The following is a 16182-nucleotide window of genomic DNA, read 5'->3' as shown; positions in this document are numbered from 1 at the left end:
ATAAAAGTTCTGTTGCTGGTTATGTGATCCAAATAACAAAATATTAAATTCCACTAACATAATAGTTACAGCAGCTGTGTTGTTGATAATCATTAAGGCTGCTTTACAGATACGCCTTAGTCACTTAATTAGCTTTCAAAATGGCACAATTCTTTCACTAAAACAATTGTTGCAAACGCTAACCATCTCTGATACAGTCTTCCCTTTTATAGTAAACAGAAAAGAAATGCAGTACATATCTGTAAGTTCAAGAAAACATATGTGCCCATATTATTAACTGTGACAAGTGAAAAGCAATAAATACACACACATTCACCATTTTTCCTCTAAAATAAATCTCTATTGAGACAGTCACAACAAGATTGTTCTTAGCTAGGGATAAAAAAGGCACACTCTTGTAAACTGGTAAATATTCATTAAAATAAAATTGCTAAAAGGTTGTTTGGCACTTTTCTTCCCTAACTATGATCTTGTCAGTCACCCACCAGTACAACTAATCAAACAGACCTTACTAAAGGTTCTGATTCAATTTTTAAGATTTTTAATGATCTAAGGCAGCAATTTTCAACTTTTTTCATCTCATGGCACACATAAACTAATTACTAAAATTCTGCAGCACACCAAAGAATATTTTTTTTGCTGACCTGACAAAAGCAAAATTATATAGGTAATTACATACTATAAATAATAACAGTAATTACCTTTTTCACTCCACAGTGATTTTTCAAAAAAATCAAGTCCCTTTCTTGTATATAAGGATTTCAGGTACCACCCATTAAACAATCAGATGCAACCTTATTTTGTGAGACTAGTGGCCTGGTGCATGAAATTCGTGCATCGGTGGGGCCCCCTCAGCCCGGCCTGCACCCTCTCCAATCTGGGATCCCTCAGGGGATGTCCAACTGCCCCCACAGGGATCGAGCCTAAACTGGCAATCAGACATCTTTCTCACAATCGGGGACTGCTGGCTCCTAACTGCTCACCTGCCTGCCTGCCTGATTGCCCCTAACCATTCTGCCTGCAGGCCTGATAGCCCCGAACTGCCCCCCCCTTCCGGCCTGATCACCCCCAACCGCTCCCCCACCATCCTGCTACCCAATTGTCCCCCCCTGCTGGCCTGTTGGCCCCCAACTGGAACCCCCTGCCAGTTTTTTCAGCCCCAACTGGCCCCCCATGCCAGCCTGATCACCCCCAACTTCCACCCTGTTTCGGCCTGCTCGCCCCCAACTGCCCGCCCCCGCGGGTCTGATCGCCCCAACTGGCCCTGCCTGCCAGCCTGCTTGCCCCCAAATGCTCACTCTGCCAGCCTGCTCGCCCCCAACTGCACCCCCACCAGCCTGATCACTCCCAGATGCCTCCCCCAGCGGGCCTGATTGCCCCCAACTGTCCCCCCTTGCCGGCCTGCTCACTGCCCCCCCTGCCGTCCTGCTCATCTCCAACTGCCCCCCCTGCTAGCCTGATCAGCCCCAACTGCCCTCCCCTCCTGGCTTGATCGCCCCTAACCACCTCTGCCTCAGCCCTGCCACCATGACTTTGTCCGGAAGGTCTCTGGTCTAATTAGCATATTACCCTTTTATTAGTATAGATGTGACCAATAAAATGCAACTCTATTATATGACCTATATATTAATGGTTTAAGACAGGGCATTCATATATGACAGCCACTGTTGTGTTGGCTGTTTTAATTTTTTAATTTGACAATCTAAGGGAAAAGAGATCAGTGTGCCTGATTAAATAGTCAGGTACTGCATGTCTTAAAATTCAACATGGTGCTGACCAACATGGCACAGCAGATGAGCATCGATCTATGAACCAGGAAGTCAAAGTTTGATCAGGCACATGCATGGGGTACGGACTCAACCACCAGTGGAGGGCTTGCAGGAGGCAGCCAATCAATGATTCTCTCTCATCACTGATTCTCTCTCCCTCTCCCTTCCTCTCTGAAATCAATTTTAAAATATATTAAAAATATATAAAATTTTTTAAAAAATAAAAATTCAGCACGGCACACCACTTAAAAATTACCTTTCAACTAGGCCTCCTACGACTATTAGATTTTCTATAATGAAATGGAGATTTACAAAAGGTATACATGGTCACACGTAATCCCGTCCTATAAACCCATTCATTTAAACATTTACTAAGGGTCTAACATTTTACTGGGCCCTAAAAATAAAAAAGTAAAAAACCTAAGTTTAAGTCTGCTCTAAAGAGCACAGTCTACAACTAGCTTGTCATTATTCCATTTCAATTCAGGTTCCCAAAATTGATAGGATTTGGTGCCTAATTATGAGGGAGTTAAAAGGGGGAAATGGAACTTCAAGAATTAAAGATAACTCAAAGATTCCCAGACTACATGAACGGAAGTTGTATTTATAAGGAAGCCCAGAGGAAGAGACTCTCTGACAGCTGACAAGACCCTTTATCATCTGGCCTCTCCAGCCTCCACTTTCTTGGCTGTACTACCTCAATCCCTACCATGCTGATCAACTTTCAGTTCCCAACATGTGCCATGCTCTTGCATGCCTCCAGGCCTCCAGGCCTTTGTCTCTATTAGATTACCTTCACATCCCTTCCTTGGTTTGGCTAATGCCTGTTTAGGAAACACATCAACTTCTAGGTCAAAAGCCCTCTTATTTGCTGCCATCACTGAAATGGTCTCTTGACAGTTCTAGTGCTCCACGAGATAGTGAGATAGATATTGAGAGCAGATGTTTTACTTTTCCTCAATCCAACAACTAAGACAGCATTTAACAGAGACAGAGAAGAAAATGACTTCTACTGTTACTATATATACCTCTCAAACAAGGGCAGGTGCATGCATTAAATTCAGATACTATTCTGTTATTCCAAAGTAAATCAACAAATATTGCATGGTATCACTTATACATGGAATAAGAAGGAAAAAAAAGTCAAACTCATAGTAACATAGAGAAGAAAAAGAGGTTGCCAGAAGGGTGTGAAAGGGGGTGAGGTGATAGGGAGAGGTTGATGAAAGAGTACAAACTTTCAGCTATAAGTACGTAAGGTCTGAGATCTTATGTATAATACTAGTGGCCCAGTGCATGAAATTCATGCACAGGGAGGGGGGGGGATGCTCCCTCAGCCCAGCCTGTACCCTCTCCAATCAGGGACCCCTTGGGGGATGTCCAACTGCCGGTTTAGGCCTGATCCCTAAATTGGCAGTCAAACATCCCTTTCTTAATCTGGGACCACCGGCTCCTAATCGCTCACCTCCCTGCCTGTCTGATCGCCTCTAACTGCCTCTGCCTGCCTGCCTTGATTGCCCCTAACCCCTATACCTACCTGCCTGATCACCCCTAACCTCTATGCCTGCCTGCCTGATCACCCCTAACTGCCTCTGCCTGCCTGCCTGATCACCCCTAACTTCTCTCCCCTGCTGGCCTGATCGCCCCTAAATGCCTCTGCCTGCCTGATCACCCCTAACTGCCTCTGCCTGCCTGATTGCCCCTAACTGCACTCCCCTGCCAGCCTGATCTCGCCCCCAAGTGCTCTCCCCTGCAGGCCTTATCACCTTAACTGCTTCTGCTCAGCCCCCACCACCATGGCTTTGTCCGGAAGGAAGTCGGACATCCGGAAATGGCCGGTCGACTGGTCTAATTAGTATATTACCCTTTTATTAGTATAGATAGATTATATAGGATAGGATTGCTTAAATGGGGGGGGGGGGGACTTTTCAGCAAGAGGAGATGCTCTTGGCAGACAAAAACACATAATCCCTATATCTGGACTGATAGACAGCCATATGCACTGTACTGCCAAACTGGTCATTAAAAAATTGAACTGCTTTCTTACACCTTACACCAAACAGCTGTTGCCCTTAAAACCTCTCCTCAGCCCCAACATTAGGTTCTGCCTTTGCAGTTCACCCAGATTATGTTCTGACTGGTCAGTTTCTATGCCAGTCAGCGCCAAAAGCTCCGCCTCCTAGGCAGCCATTGGCTCCTCGCAGTTCTCCCAGATTTGGTTCTGACTGGTCGGTTTCTATGCCAGTCAGCGTCTCTGGGCTTATCTCTGGACCTGATCAGAGAGGCGGGGCTGATCAGCAGCCGCTCCAAGCTGCTTGGCTGCAGGCTGCTGGCAAGAGGGCTGAACTGCTGACCTCTCAGAGAGAGAGATGCTCGGCTGCTGGCGAAGCCTGGGGTGGCTGCTGCCTGGGGCCTCTCTCTGTCTCCAAGAGGTGAGCAGTTCAGCCTGCTCGCCAGTCCCCGCCCACCTGAGCCTGCTGTGTATGCAGCCTTGCATTCAGTCATCCCTTTGGTCGTTTTGGATGTTATGGAGCCTCATTCTTTATATATATAGATGGTGACTATAGTTGACAACACTGTTGTATAATTGAAATGTGCTAAGAGAACTTAAATGTTCTCACAAAAGAAGAAGGAAGATGCATAGCAAAAGGAGGAGGAGGAGGAGAAAAATATGTGAGGTGACGAATAAACTAGATGGGAGGAATCCTTTTACAATGGATATCAAATCACAATGTACACTTTAAATGTCTGGCAACTTTATTTGTTAATTATACCTCAATAAAAAAAAAAAAGAAAATCAAATCTTTACAGAAGTTAACTACAATAGGGTGTGGCAATAAAAGTTTCAGTCATAGGAATTTGGAACTCCCAAACCACCTGTACTAGTTCAACTGGTTCCTGTGTTGCTTCAATGACAGTAGAGCATCCCAAACCATGGCCCTAGGTATTACATTATAAAGGTTCTAAAACCTGATCAGCTACTGACTTAAAGGCTGTGGTTCCTGTTATCCACAAAATCATTTAACAAGAAGAAGGGATATACTAGACATAATTATTTGTTCAAAAAGGGGGGAAACCCTAGCAAGTGTGGCTCAGTGGTTGAACCATGAACCAGGAGATCATGGTTTGATTCCTAGTCAGGACACATGCCCAGGTTGTGGGCTCAATCCCATGTGGGGCATGCTGGAGGCAGCCGATCAAAGATTCTCTCTCATCATTGATATTTCTTCTCTCTCTCTCCCTCTCTCTTCCTCTCTTTATAAAGAGAAAAAAATCAGTAAAAACATATTTTTTAAAAATAGAAAAAATATCCACAGGTGAGGATTAACAACAACAAAAATACAGTACAAGTCTAAGATGCTGCAAATATTAAGTTCTGATACCCTACTTTCTCCTGATTATTAGTCTAGAGACCTCCATCTCTTGTTGCTCTTGCTGCTTCCTCCACCCCAACAACCAACCAAATTCATATACAACATAATGCATCCAAAGTAAGGGAGAAATTAGCAAAAACACAACTTACGTATCAGCCACACTACAAAAATAACTTTTACACATACTGTACTAAAGCCATTTTTTCTAATGATGAGTTTTCAGATTTTCTTTTGGTGCTTCTAGTCACTTTTTTTGTTTTAGAGTACAGCAAAATCACAGTGGGTAGAGATGAGGCTTTTAAGGTCTGTACTAGAGTCTGGTAACCTGCATTTTTACCAAGGACCCTAAGTAATTCTGATAAAGATGAACTAGACCACACTCTGAGAAACAGTTCTGGATGTTCACAGGCAATATTCTCTCCAACATGAAATTTCATACAACCATGAAAACTAAGCCTACATTGGCAATTTATGTTATATCCACTAAAACTAGAAGCAAACTAACATGATACACAATAGCCAACTTTTATGATGAGGTACAGTACTATTTTAAATTTTTCTCTCATGTAATCCTTACCACCAGGTGGAAATGATATCCATCATTACCTTTTTCATACAGATGAGAAAGATAAGGGTCAGAAAGTTATTCACTTTCCAATATCACATGGTTTCTAGGTGGCAAAACACAGGTATTAAACCCAGACTGTCTACCAAAAGCCTATGCTCCCAACCTCCATGTTATGCTACCTCTCCATTTATAATATATATTAGAGGCCCAGTGCACGAAATTCGTGCACAAGGGGGGGGGGGGGTGTCCCTCAGCCCAGCCTGCACCCTATCCAATCTAGGACCCCTCGAGGGATGTCCGACTGCCCGGTGGGATCGGGCCTAAACAGGCAGTCAGACATCTCTTTCACAATCCAGGACTGCTGGCTCCCAACCACTCACCTGCCTCCTTGCCTGCTTACCCCTAACTGCTTCTGCCTGACAGTCTAATCACCCCCTAACCACTTCCCTGCCAGCCTGATCGACGCCTAACTGCTCCCCTGCCAGCCCGATTGCCCCTATCTGCCCTCCCCTCCCGGCCTGGTCACCTCTAACTGCCCTCCCCTGCCGGCCTGGTCGCCCCAACTGCCCTGCCTTGCCAATCTGGTTGCCCCCAACTGCCCTCCCATGCAGGCCTGGTTGCCCCCAACTGCCCTCCCCTGCAGGCCTGGTCACCCCAACTCTCCTCCCCTGCCAGCCATCTTGTGTCCACGTGGGGACAGCCATCTTTGACCACATGGGGTGGCCATCTTGTGTGGAGTGATGGTCAATTTGCATATTACTATTTTATTAGATAGGACTAGGGACCCGGTGCACAAAAATTTGTGCACTCGGGGGGAAAGAGGGGTCCCTCAGCCGGCCTGTGCCCTCTCGCAGTCTGGGACCCCTCGGGAAATAACGCCCTGCTGGCTTAGGCCTGCTCCCGGGTGGCAGAGGACAGGCCCAATCCCTAGGTGCAGCCCCTGGTCGGGCTCAGAGCAGGGCCGATTGGGGAGTTGGGGCGCCGCCCCCTGTCATGCACAGAGCAGGGTGGATTGGGAGGTTGTGATGCCATCCTCAGTCACGCTCAGGGTAGGGCCGATTGGGGGGTTGGGGCACCGCCCCCTGTCACACTCAAGGCAGGGTCAATGGGGAGGTTGCGGCGCCACCCCGTCACACACAGAGCAGGGCCAATCCAGGGGTTGAGGCGCTGCCCTCTGTCATGCACAGAGCAGGGCCCATCAGGAGGGTTGGGGCTCTGTACCCTGTCACGCACAGAGCAGGGCCAATCAGGGGGTTGGGGCGCTGCCCCCTGTCACGCACAGAACAGGGCCCATCAGGGGAGTTGGGGCTCCATACCCTGTCACGCACAGAGCAGGGCCCATCAGGGGGTTGGGGAGCTCCCCCCTGTCACGTACAGAGCAGGGCCAATCAGAGGGTTGAGGAGCTCCCCCGTCACTCACAGAGTAGGGCCGATAGGGGAGTTGGCGCACTGCCCCCTGTCACACTCAGGGCAGGGCAGATCAGGGGGTTGGGGCACCACCCTCTATCACCCACAGAGCAGGGCCGATCAGGGGGTTGGGGCGCCGCCACTGTCACACTCAGGGCAGGGCCAATGGGGAGGTTATGGCTCTACCCTGTCACACACAGAGCAGGGTCCGTGGGGGGGGGGGGGGGGGGGTTGGGGCACCGCCCAATATCACCCACAGAGCAGGGCCGATCAGGGGGTTGGGGGCCACCACTCTCACACTCAGGGCAGGGCCGATGGGGAGATTATGGCTCTACCCTGTCACACACAGAGCAGGGCCCGTGGGGGGGGTGGGGGGGTTGGGGTGCCGCACCCTGTCACACACAGAGCCGCAGGGCAATCAGGGGGTTGGGGAGCTCCCCCTGTATCAGGCACAGAGCAGGGCTGATCAGGAGGCTGGGGTGCCTTCCCCTGTCACGAACAGAGCAGGGCGGATAGGGAGGTTGTGACCCCGCCCCCTATTACACACAGAGCCGCAGGGCAATCAGGGGGTTTGGGCGCTGCCCCCGTCACACTGATCCTGGTGCTGGGAGGCCTCTTGGCTCCGCTGATCCCGGGGCTGGGAGGCATATTACCCTTTTACTATATAGGATAGAGGCCTGCCTGGTGCACGGGTGTGTGCTGGCTGGTTTGCCCTGAAGGGTGTCCTGGATCAGGGTGGGGGTCCCCACTAGGGTGCCTGGCCAATCTGGGTGAGGGGCTGAGGGCTGAAGCTCCCAACTGCTCCTTTTTTTCTTTTTTTTTTATTCTGGGCCAGCTTTAGCTCTGGCTCCAGCTCTGAGGCCTCTGCTGCTGAAAGCAGGTATCTGGTTTGTTTGGGTTCTATAATCGAAACAATGTATAACTCCAGCTCTGAGATCCCGGTTCACTGAAAGCAGGTTTCTGGGGTTTTGTTTAGCTTCTATATTTGTTACAATGTTTCAAACTGCAGGCTCAGAGGTCGGCAAGGCAGGCGGGGAACGTTGGTTTCCTGGGTCACTGAAGCAAGCAAGCCTCATGTTAGTTTCAAGCTGCCTTGCTGCCGGCCGCCATCTTGGCTGGCAGTTAATTTGCATATCACCCTGATTAGCCAATGGGAAGGGTAGCGGTCATACGCTAATTACCATGTTTCTCTTTTATTAGATAGGATATTTGACATTTTATTAAGACAAAATGAGGTAAAAAGAGGGAAGGCACAAAAACAAACCTCACCTTCTTCATTATTTTATCTACAGTTAACACTGTTGCCAACTCACCTTTCTCTAAGCCTTTCTCAGTTCCTAATGACAAACCACATTGCCATAGACACAGCAGGCACTGAAGGTGGGAACACAGATTGGTGCAGCCATTATGGAAGACACTGAGGAGGTTCATCAAAAAATTAAAAATGGGCCCTGGCCAGTGGTGGGTCAGTGGTAGGAGTGTCATCAAAAGGTCCTGGATTTGATTCCCATTTAGGACACATGCCTAGGTTATGGGTTTGATCTCTGGGCCTTGTTGAGGCTCATGCAGGAGGCAACCAATCAATGTCTCTGTCTCTGTCTCTGTCTCTCTCTGTCTCTCTCTCTCTCTTCCCCCAACCCCCTAAAAATCAGTAAAAATCCTCGGGTGAGGATTTTAAGAAAATATTAAAAAAAGAAATTTCCTTATGACCCAGTGAGTAAACTTTTGTGAATATATCCAAAGGAATCTGAAACACTAATTTGAAATAATATATGCACCCCTGTGTTCATTGCAGCATTATTTACAACTAGAGGCCTGATGCATGAAATTTGTGCAAGGGGCTCAGCTCTCGCAGCCGGGCAACTTGCCTCAGTCCTCACAGCTGCAGCGGCTTGCCTCGCCCCTCGCAGCCCCGGCTTCATCCAGAAGGACATCAGCAAGGTAGTTCGGCTGTCCAGTCTAATTAGCACATTACGCTTTTATTATTATAGACTAGAGGTCCAGTGCACAAAATTCATGCATGGGGGGTGGGGGTCCCCTCAGTCCAGCCTGCACCCTCTCCAATCCAGAACTCCCCAGAGGATATCCAACTGCCGGTTTAGGCCTGATCCCTGGGGTCAGCAGTCGGAAATCCCTCTCCCAACCTAGGACCGCTGGCTCCTAACTGCTCACCTGCCTGCCTACCTGATTGCCCCTATTTGTCCCCCCTGCCAGCATGATCACCCCTAACCGCCTCTGCCTGCCAGCCTGGTCACCTGTAACTGGCCCCATCCCCTGTTGGCCTGGTCGCCCCTGACTGCCAACCACGCCAGCCTGGTCGCCCCCAACTGTCCCCCCCGCTGGCCTGGTCACCCCCAACTTCCACCCGTCAACCTGGTTGCCCCCAAATGTCCCCCTGCCGGCCTGGTCACCCCCAACTACCCCCCTTGCTGGCCTGGTCGCCCCCAACTGTGCCCCCTGCAGGCCTGGTCACCCCACGCAGCCTGCTGTTCAGTCATTTGGTTGTCCCTCACTAACCCCCCTGCCGTCCTGATCGCCCCACGCAGGCTGTTTGTTTGTTGTTGTTTGGTAGTCCCTCACTAACCCCCTGCCTGCCTGGTCGCCCCATGCAGCCTGCTGTTTGGTTGTCCATCCAGATGTTTCAGTCATGAGGGCCCCTGGCTTTTTATATATTAGTATAGTCAAGCTATGGAAGCAACTCAAGTGCCCATCCAGAAATGAATGGATAAAAAGGCTGCGGTACATTTACACAATGGAATACCAATCGGGCTTTAAAAAAGAATGAAGTCTTACATTTTGTGACAGCATGATGGACCTAGAGAGTACTATGCTAAGTGAAATAACTCAGAAAGAGAAATACTATATGATTTCACTTATATGTGAAATCTAATTAACAAAATAAACAAACAAAATAGAAACAGACTCATAGATGCAGAGAACAGAATGACAGTTATTAGAGGGGAGAGGGGTTGGAGAGCTGGGTGAAAAAGTAGAAATTGGTAGTTACAGTACAGTCGCAGAGATGTAGATTACAGCATAAGGAATGTAGTCAGTAATATCAATGATAACTGTATGGGGCCAGGTGGGTACTTGAAGCAGTGGTACATGATTTTCAAACCACTTTGCTGTACATCTGAAACAAATACAGAATAATATGGGATGCAATTGAAAAAAAAATAATTATCTGTCAGAAATGGGTGCTTGGATTACCTTATTGCAGCGATTTTCAACACTTTTCATCTCATGGCACATAAACTAATTACTAAAATTCTGTGGCACACCAAAAAAATATATTTTATGCTGATCTGACAAAAAAATAAGTATAATTTTGATTCATTCACACCAGATGGCTATTGTTGTGTTGGCTATTGTCATTTTTTTAATTTCACAATCTAAGGGAAAAGAGTTCAGGGCCCGTGACTAGTCAGGTATTGCATGTTTTAAAAATTCTTGCAGCACACTGGTTGAAAATCACTGCCAAATAGTAGTCAAGAAAAGGGGAGTTCTCAACTCCCATCTGACCCTGTGATCCCACTTCTAGGAATATATCCCAAGAAACCAGAAACACCAATCGGAAAGGATATGTGCACCCATATGTTCATAGCAGCACAATTCACCATAGCTAAGATCTGGAAACAGCCTAAGTGCCCATCAGTAGATGAATGGATTAGAAACTGTGGTACATCTACACGATGGAATACTATGCTGCTCTAAAAAGGAAGGAACTCTTACCATTTGCAAGGTCATGGATGGAACTGGAGAGCATTATGCTAAGCGAAATAAGCCAGTCAATGAAGGAAAAATACCACATGATCTCACTCATTCATGGATAATAGAGACCATTATAAACTTTTGAACAATAATAGATACAGAGGCAGAGCTGCCTCAAACAGATTGTCAAACTGCAGCGGGAAGGCCGGGGAGGGTTGGGGGGCAGGAGGTAGGGGGGTAAAAGATCAACTAAAGGACTTGTATGCATGCATATAAGCATAACCAGTGGACATAAGACACTGGGGGATAGGGGAGGCTAGGGGACTGTCTAGGGCGGGGGGATAAAATGGACACATATGTAATACCCTTTGAAATACTTTAAGCAATAAATTTTTTAAAAAAAAGGGGGGGGGGAGTTCTCAAAGAGCCAATGATTAGCTATAAACATGGAGGAATAAGGAAACTGTATAGGAATCCAACCCTCTAAGGATCCTGAGACCTTCAACTCAGGGACTTTTAGATGCTGGATCCCTAATAAAGGTTATGGCATCCAGAGACACCCAGAAAGTGGTAGCCTGATCTACATGGACCCCAGAATTTGAGTCAGATGAGGTTTACAAAACTATATAAGGTGGACACTTCCGCTCTACCAGTAAAGATTTCTAAATTTCACTGAGGCTGTAAACTGACCTCTAATCTAAAAGACTCTTCCTTAGGCCCTGGCTTTTTAGCTCAGTTAGAGATCAAACCATCATCCCAAAAAGCTAAGGTTGGGGGTTCAATCTCTAGTCAGGGCACATACATGAAACAACCAAGGAATGCATAAATAAGTAGAATAACAAAGCAATGTTTCTCTCTCTCTCTCTCTGTCTCTGTCTCTCTGTCTCCCTTCCTCTCTCTAAAATCAATCAATAAGTAAAATAGCCCTACCCGTTTGGCTCAGTGGATAGAGCGTCAGCCTTCAGACTGAGGGTCCCAGGTTCGATTCCGGTCAAGGACACATGCTCGATCCCCAGTAGGGGTCAAGCAGGAGGGAGTCAATCAGTGATTCTCTCTCATCATTTTTTAAAATATATTTTTATTGATTTCAGAGAGGAAAGGAGAGGGGGGAGAGAGATAGAAACATCAATGATGAGAGAGAATCATTGATTGGCTGCCTCCTGCACGCCCCCTACTAGGGATGAGCCCACAACCCAGGCATGTGCCCTTGACCAGATGAGCCCACAACCCAGGCATGTGCCCAGAACTGGGACCCTTCAATCCGCAGGCCAGCGCTCTATCCACTGAGACAAACTAGCTAGGGTCTCTCTCATCATTGATGTTTCTATCTCTCCCTCTCCCTCCTGAAATCAATAAAAATAAATAAATAAATACTCTTTCTTTTTCTCTCTTTCCAGTTTTAGTCTGAGAAAAAAAGCAAAATGCAAATGGTCTAGTTTGTGCTATGAAGACTTGAAATCTGAAAATTGTTTGTTCTACTCTGCATGGAAGTTCACTAGCATGAAACAAGAATACAATCCTGGAAAGGAAGCTATCAGACATTCACTTCAGCATAACTTAGTAACAGATGGTATCCCTTTTCAGTTGAGAGTGCTGCATTAGAGGAAAAAGTTTTTTTACTTTTGGGGTGTGGGTGGGTAATGAGAAGGTTAACTTAACAGCATGAATACTCTAAGGAGTAACAGATCTGAGGGAAGGGAGCTATGGGAAGCATGAAGAATGGGCATGTCAGGAGCCTGAGATCCCTGGAAATCCAACAACTCCATTCTAGAGATCAGAAGGAAAGAGCACCTTTCTCCACACACTGCCAATACCTAATTTTACCCTCTCTCCCTAGACTGCCGCTCTGCTTCAAGGGTCAAACCGTTAAGAGGGTAGCCAGAGTGCATTCTCAGAATGCAGCCACCACCTCCTACCAACCTACCTCCACCTCTATGCCCACTTAAGTAGCTCTCCTTCCCTTCTTCCTGCCACGCACTATGCCAACTCCAGAGGGCTAAAAGTAAACTGAAGCAATTATGGTCACCAGGTCTCTCCAAGAGTTACAGTACTTTAAAAACTAAGCACATTGCCCTAACCCAGGGGTGGGCAAACTTTTTGACTCGAGGGCCACAATGGATTCTTAAACTGGACCGGAGGGCTGGAACAAAAGCATGGATGGAGTGTTTGTGTGAACTAATATAAATTCAAAGTAAACATCATTACATAAAAGGGTACAGTCTTTTTTTTTTTTTTTTTTTTAGTTTTACTCATTTCAAACGGGCCGGATCCAGCGCGGGCCGTAGTTTGCCCACGGCTGCCCTAACCGGTTTGGCTCAGTGGATAGAGCGTTAGCCTGCAGACTCAAGGGTCCCAGGTTCGATTCCAGTCAAGAGCATGTACCTTGGTTGCGGGCACATCCCCAGTAGGGAGTGTCCAGGAGGCAGCTGATCGATGTTTCTCTCTCATCAATGTTTCTAACTCTCTATCCCTCTCCCTTCCTCTCTGTAAAAAATCAATAAAATATATTTTTTTTAAAAAATTAAGCACATGCAACTTTGCTGTGCTATATATTTCCCAGGTTCTATCTTATACATCATAAAGCTGCCTCCTTGATATAAGGTAAAAGATAGGATTGAAGTATATCGCAGCAGAGTTCAAATATCAACTCTAATAGTTGTTACTTAAGCTCTCTAAAACCTACTGAGAAAATTAAAATGAGAACTTGTAGGTAAATCACCCACCATTATAGCAGAAGCTCAGTAAAGTGTAGCTATTATTAGAAGAAGGGGATGTTATAGTACTTTTAACAATCAGTTTTTAAAAAGTACTTTGCATTTTCAAAATATTTAAATCAGTACTCTTGCTCTAATTAGAAAACACTATTGATCATTTTTCAGGGCAATTCTCTCCAAAAAATCTGATAAAATCAATAGGAAAGATTCACCCTACTCCCTGCATTTCTGAATGAACCTTTGAAATCACTTCATCTGTTTTATTTGGTTAGGAAGTACTGTACAAAGTTTCCTGAAAATCCCAGCCATTATGCCTGAAAGATTTTGACAGAAATTCCCCCAGAAAAAAGGAAAAACAAAGGTCTATGTTGACAGTATTAACATGCAAGCTAAAAACCACCCATATCTTTCTTCACTAGGTCCTAACAGGAAGGCAATCAGATAATAAATTTTACCTCTGTTTCCCCAATCCGAATGTCTCTATTGAGTTTCTCTTTATGAATGACTCCATGAGAACCCAACAACTCCGTTCAGGACTTTTCCAGGGACCTTACTCAGGTGTAGAGAAAAACAACCAATTTTAGGTCCGGAAAATGATCACAGAAAAAAATCGGATTTTCTTTTCTTTTTTTTTTTTTTGTTTAGAAAAACAAAGGAATGGTTTTACATCCTAAGCACAGAATCAGTCGGTATCCGAGAAAGACACGCAGACCCTGGGACAAAGCCCATAACCTTCCAGAGCAGCGGTTCTCAACCTGTGGGTCGCGACCCCTTTGGCGGTCGAACGACCCTATCACCGGGGTCGCCTAAGACCATCCTGCATATCAGATATTTACATGACGATTCATAACAGTAGCAACATGACAGTTATGAAGTAGCAACGAAAATAATTTTATGGTTGGGTCACAACATGAGGAACTGTATTTAAAGGGCCAGAAGGTTGAGAACCACTGTTCCAGAGGAACCTGCTTCCTTCCCTGCGCTCCGCGCCAGCCCCTTCCCGAGGCTCCGGACACGCTCACACTCTCCCGGCCTCAGACTCTGCGGGGACCCGCAGCTGCCACGCTGAGGTTTTCAGTCCCGCAAATCTGGGGCTGTGTGGGGAGAGAAATACTCAGCAGCCGCGTGCCACCTTCACATGAACCATGTCACTCGGACGAGGGGACAGCCCGCTCCCCGCCCCACCGCCAGCGGAGGGTGGGCAGGTCCGCAGGAAGCGGCCGGCGGCCAGAGGCCCCGGTTTACCGTCCACACACATCAGAACAAGCACAGGTGAGCGGCGGCCCCGCCGCGGGCGCGGACAAGCGCGGACTGGCTGAGGCGAGGGATGAATGAGGCGGGCGGGGACCTGCGGGGGGGAGGGGGCTGGCGTGGAGATGGGGGGGCCGCCGCGGGGCAGGCGGGTCCGCCCCACTCGGGCCCCGCCCCCTGCCGCCCCGGCCCCGCCGCAGCGCCGCAGTCCCCGCGCGGTAGCGACGCGCGCCCCGGCCCCTGCCCCGCGCCGCCCGGCCCCCAGCACGTACCTGCTTTGCAGACCGGGGCGCTGGGGCTCCGCCTCTCCGGGGAGCAGCGGCTCTGCTCCGGGGACCGCCTCCGGTGGCGGACGCGGGCCGGGGGTGGGGCCGCGCTCACCTCGCCCGTCCACAGGTGGGTGGGCGACGAGCACGGCGACGAGACGGTGCCCAGCAGCGGCGGCGGGGGCGGCGGCCGCGGGGGGCTCCCGCGGGCTCCGGGCGCGGCGCCGCGCGTGGGGCTGGTGCCTCGCGTGGAGGTGGCCGACGCGCCCGTCTGCGTGGCCACGGTGGGGCTGGTGCGCGCGGCCGCACTCCCGCCGCCGCGCGTGGGGCTGGTGCTGCGCGAGGCCGTGCGCAGGCCCCCGCCGCCCGAGGGGCCTGAGGCGCCGCCACAGCCGCCGCCGTTGTTGTTGCCGCCGCCGCCGCCGCTGCTCCGCGTGGGGCTGCCATGTTGCTGCTGCTGCTGCTTCAGCTGGAACGGAACCGTCGCCCTCATGGGCTGCAGACGGCTCCCGGCTCCCCCGGTCGTGGCGACCGCACCGCTCCCGAGGGCGCCGGCCGGCGTGGGGGACCCATTGCGCCTCATCCGCTGGGACATGGTCCACCCTCCCCGGTGACTGGGCGAGACGGGGGCGGGGGCCGTTGCTGGGTTGAAGAGGAAAAGGTTCTCGAGGCCGAAGAGAAGGCCCCCGCGACGGGGTGACGAAGCCGGAATCCGGGGTGCGGGGGGCGCCCGGGCCGCGGCCGGCAGCGAGGAGGTGGTGCAGCCGCCGCCGCCGCTTCTCCTCATCAACAATAGTGTCTCCGCCGCTGCCCCCGCCCCCCGCGCACGCCCATTGGTGCGGCGTCAGCCGCGCTCGAGCCGCTCCGCCGCGCCCATTGGCTGCCGGCAGCTCGGGCCCTGGCCCCCGGGGCCTAACAGAGCCTGGCTTTGCGCGGAGACCGTCCGCTCTTTAACGAGAGCAGCCCGCCCCCGGGATGGGGTGCGGGGGGAGCGGGGAGCCGGCCGTGTGTATGTGTAGCGCGTGCGCGCGCGCCAGTGTGTGTACACGTGAGTGCGCGTGCGCGCGCCTGGCCCCGCGCGCCTCCGGTCCACGCAGGGCAGCCCCGGGCGCTCGGGCTGGA

The 16182-nt window shown here is 49.5% G+C and overlaps 1 protein-coding gene across 3 annotated transcripts in view; it reads right to left on the bottom strand.

The window, feature by feature from the left end:
• Nucleotides 1-15930, bottom strand: part of FAM117B (family with sequence similarity 117 member B) — an 82704-nt gene extending 66774 nt beyond the window's left edge. The window contains exon 1 of one of the 3 annotated variants that reach the window (XM_036320693.1): nucleotides 15067-15930. In XM_036320693.1, the coding sequence (XP_036176586.1) occupies nucleotides 15067-15847 (781 nt within the window). In that variant the 5' untranslated portion in view covers nucleotides 15848-15930. The remainder of the gene's footprint in view (nucleotides 1-15066) is intronic. The other 2 variants (XM_036320692.1, XM_036320691.1) reach the window with 2 other exon arrangements.
• Between the last annotated feature and the right edge of the window lie 252 nt (nucleotides 15931-16182).

This window comes from Myotis myotis, unplaced genomic scaffold (assembly GCF_014108235.1).
Source record: "Myotis myotis isolate mMyoMyo1 unplaced genomic scaffold, mMyoMyo1.p scaffold_m19_p_8, whole genome shotgun sequence".
Classification (NCBI taxonomy): domain Eukaryota; kingdom Metazoa; phylum Chordata; class Mammalia; order Chiroptera; family Vespertilionidae; genus Myotis; species Myotis myotis.
This window is presented reverse-complemented; position numbering and strand designations above follow the sequence as displayed.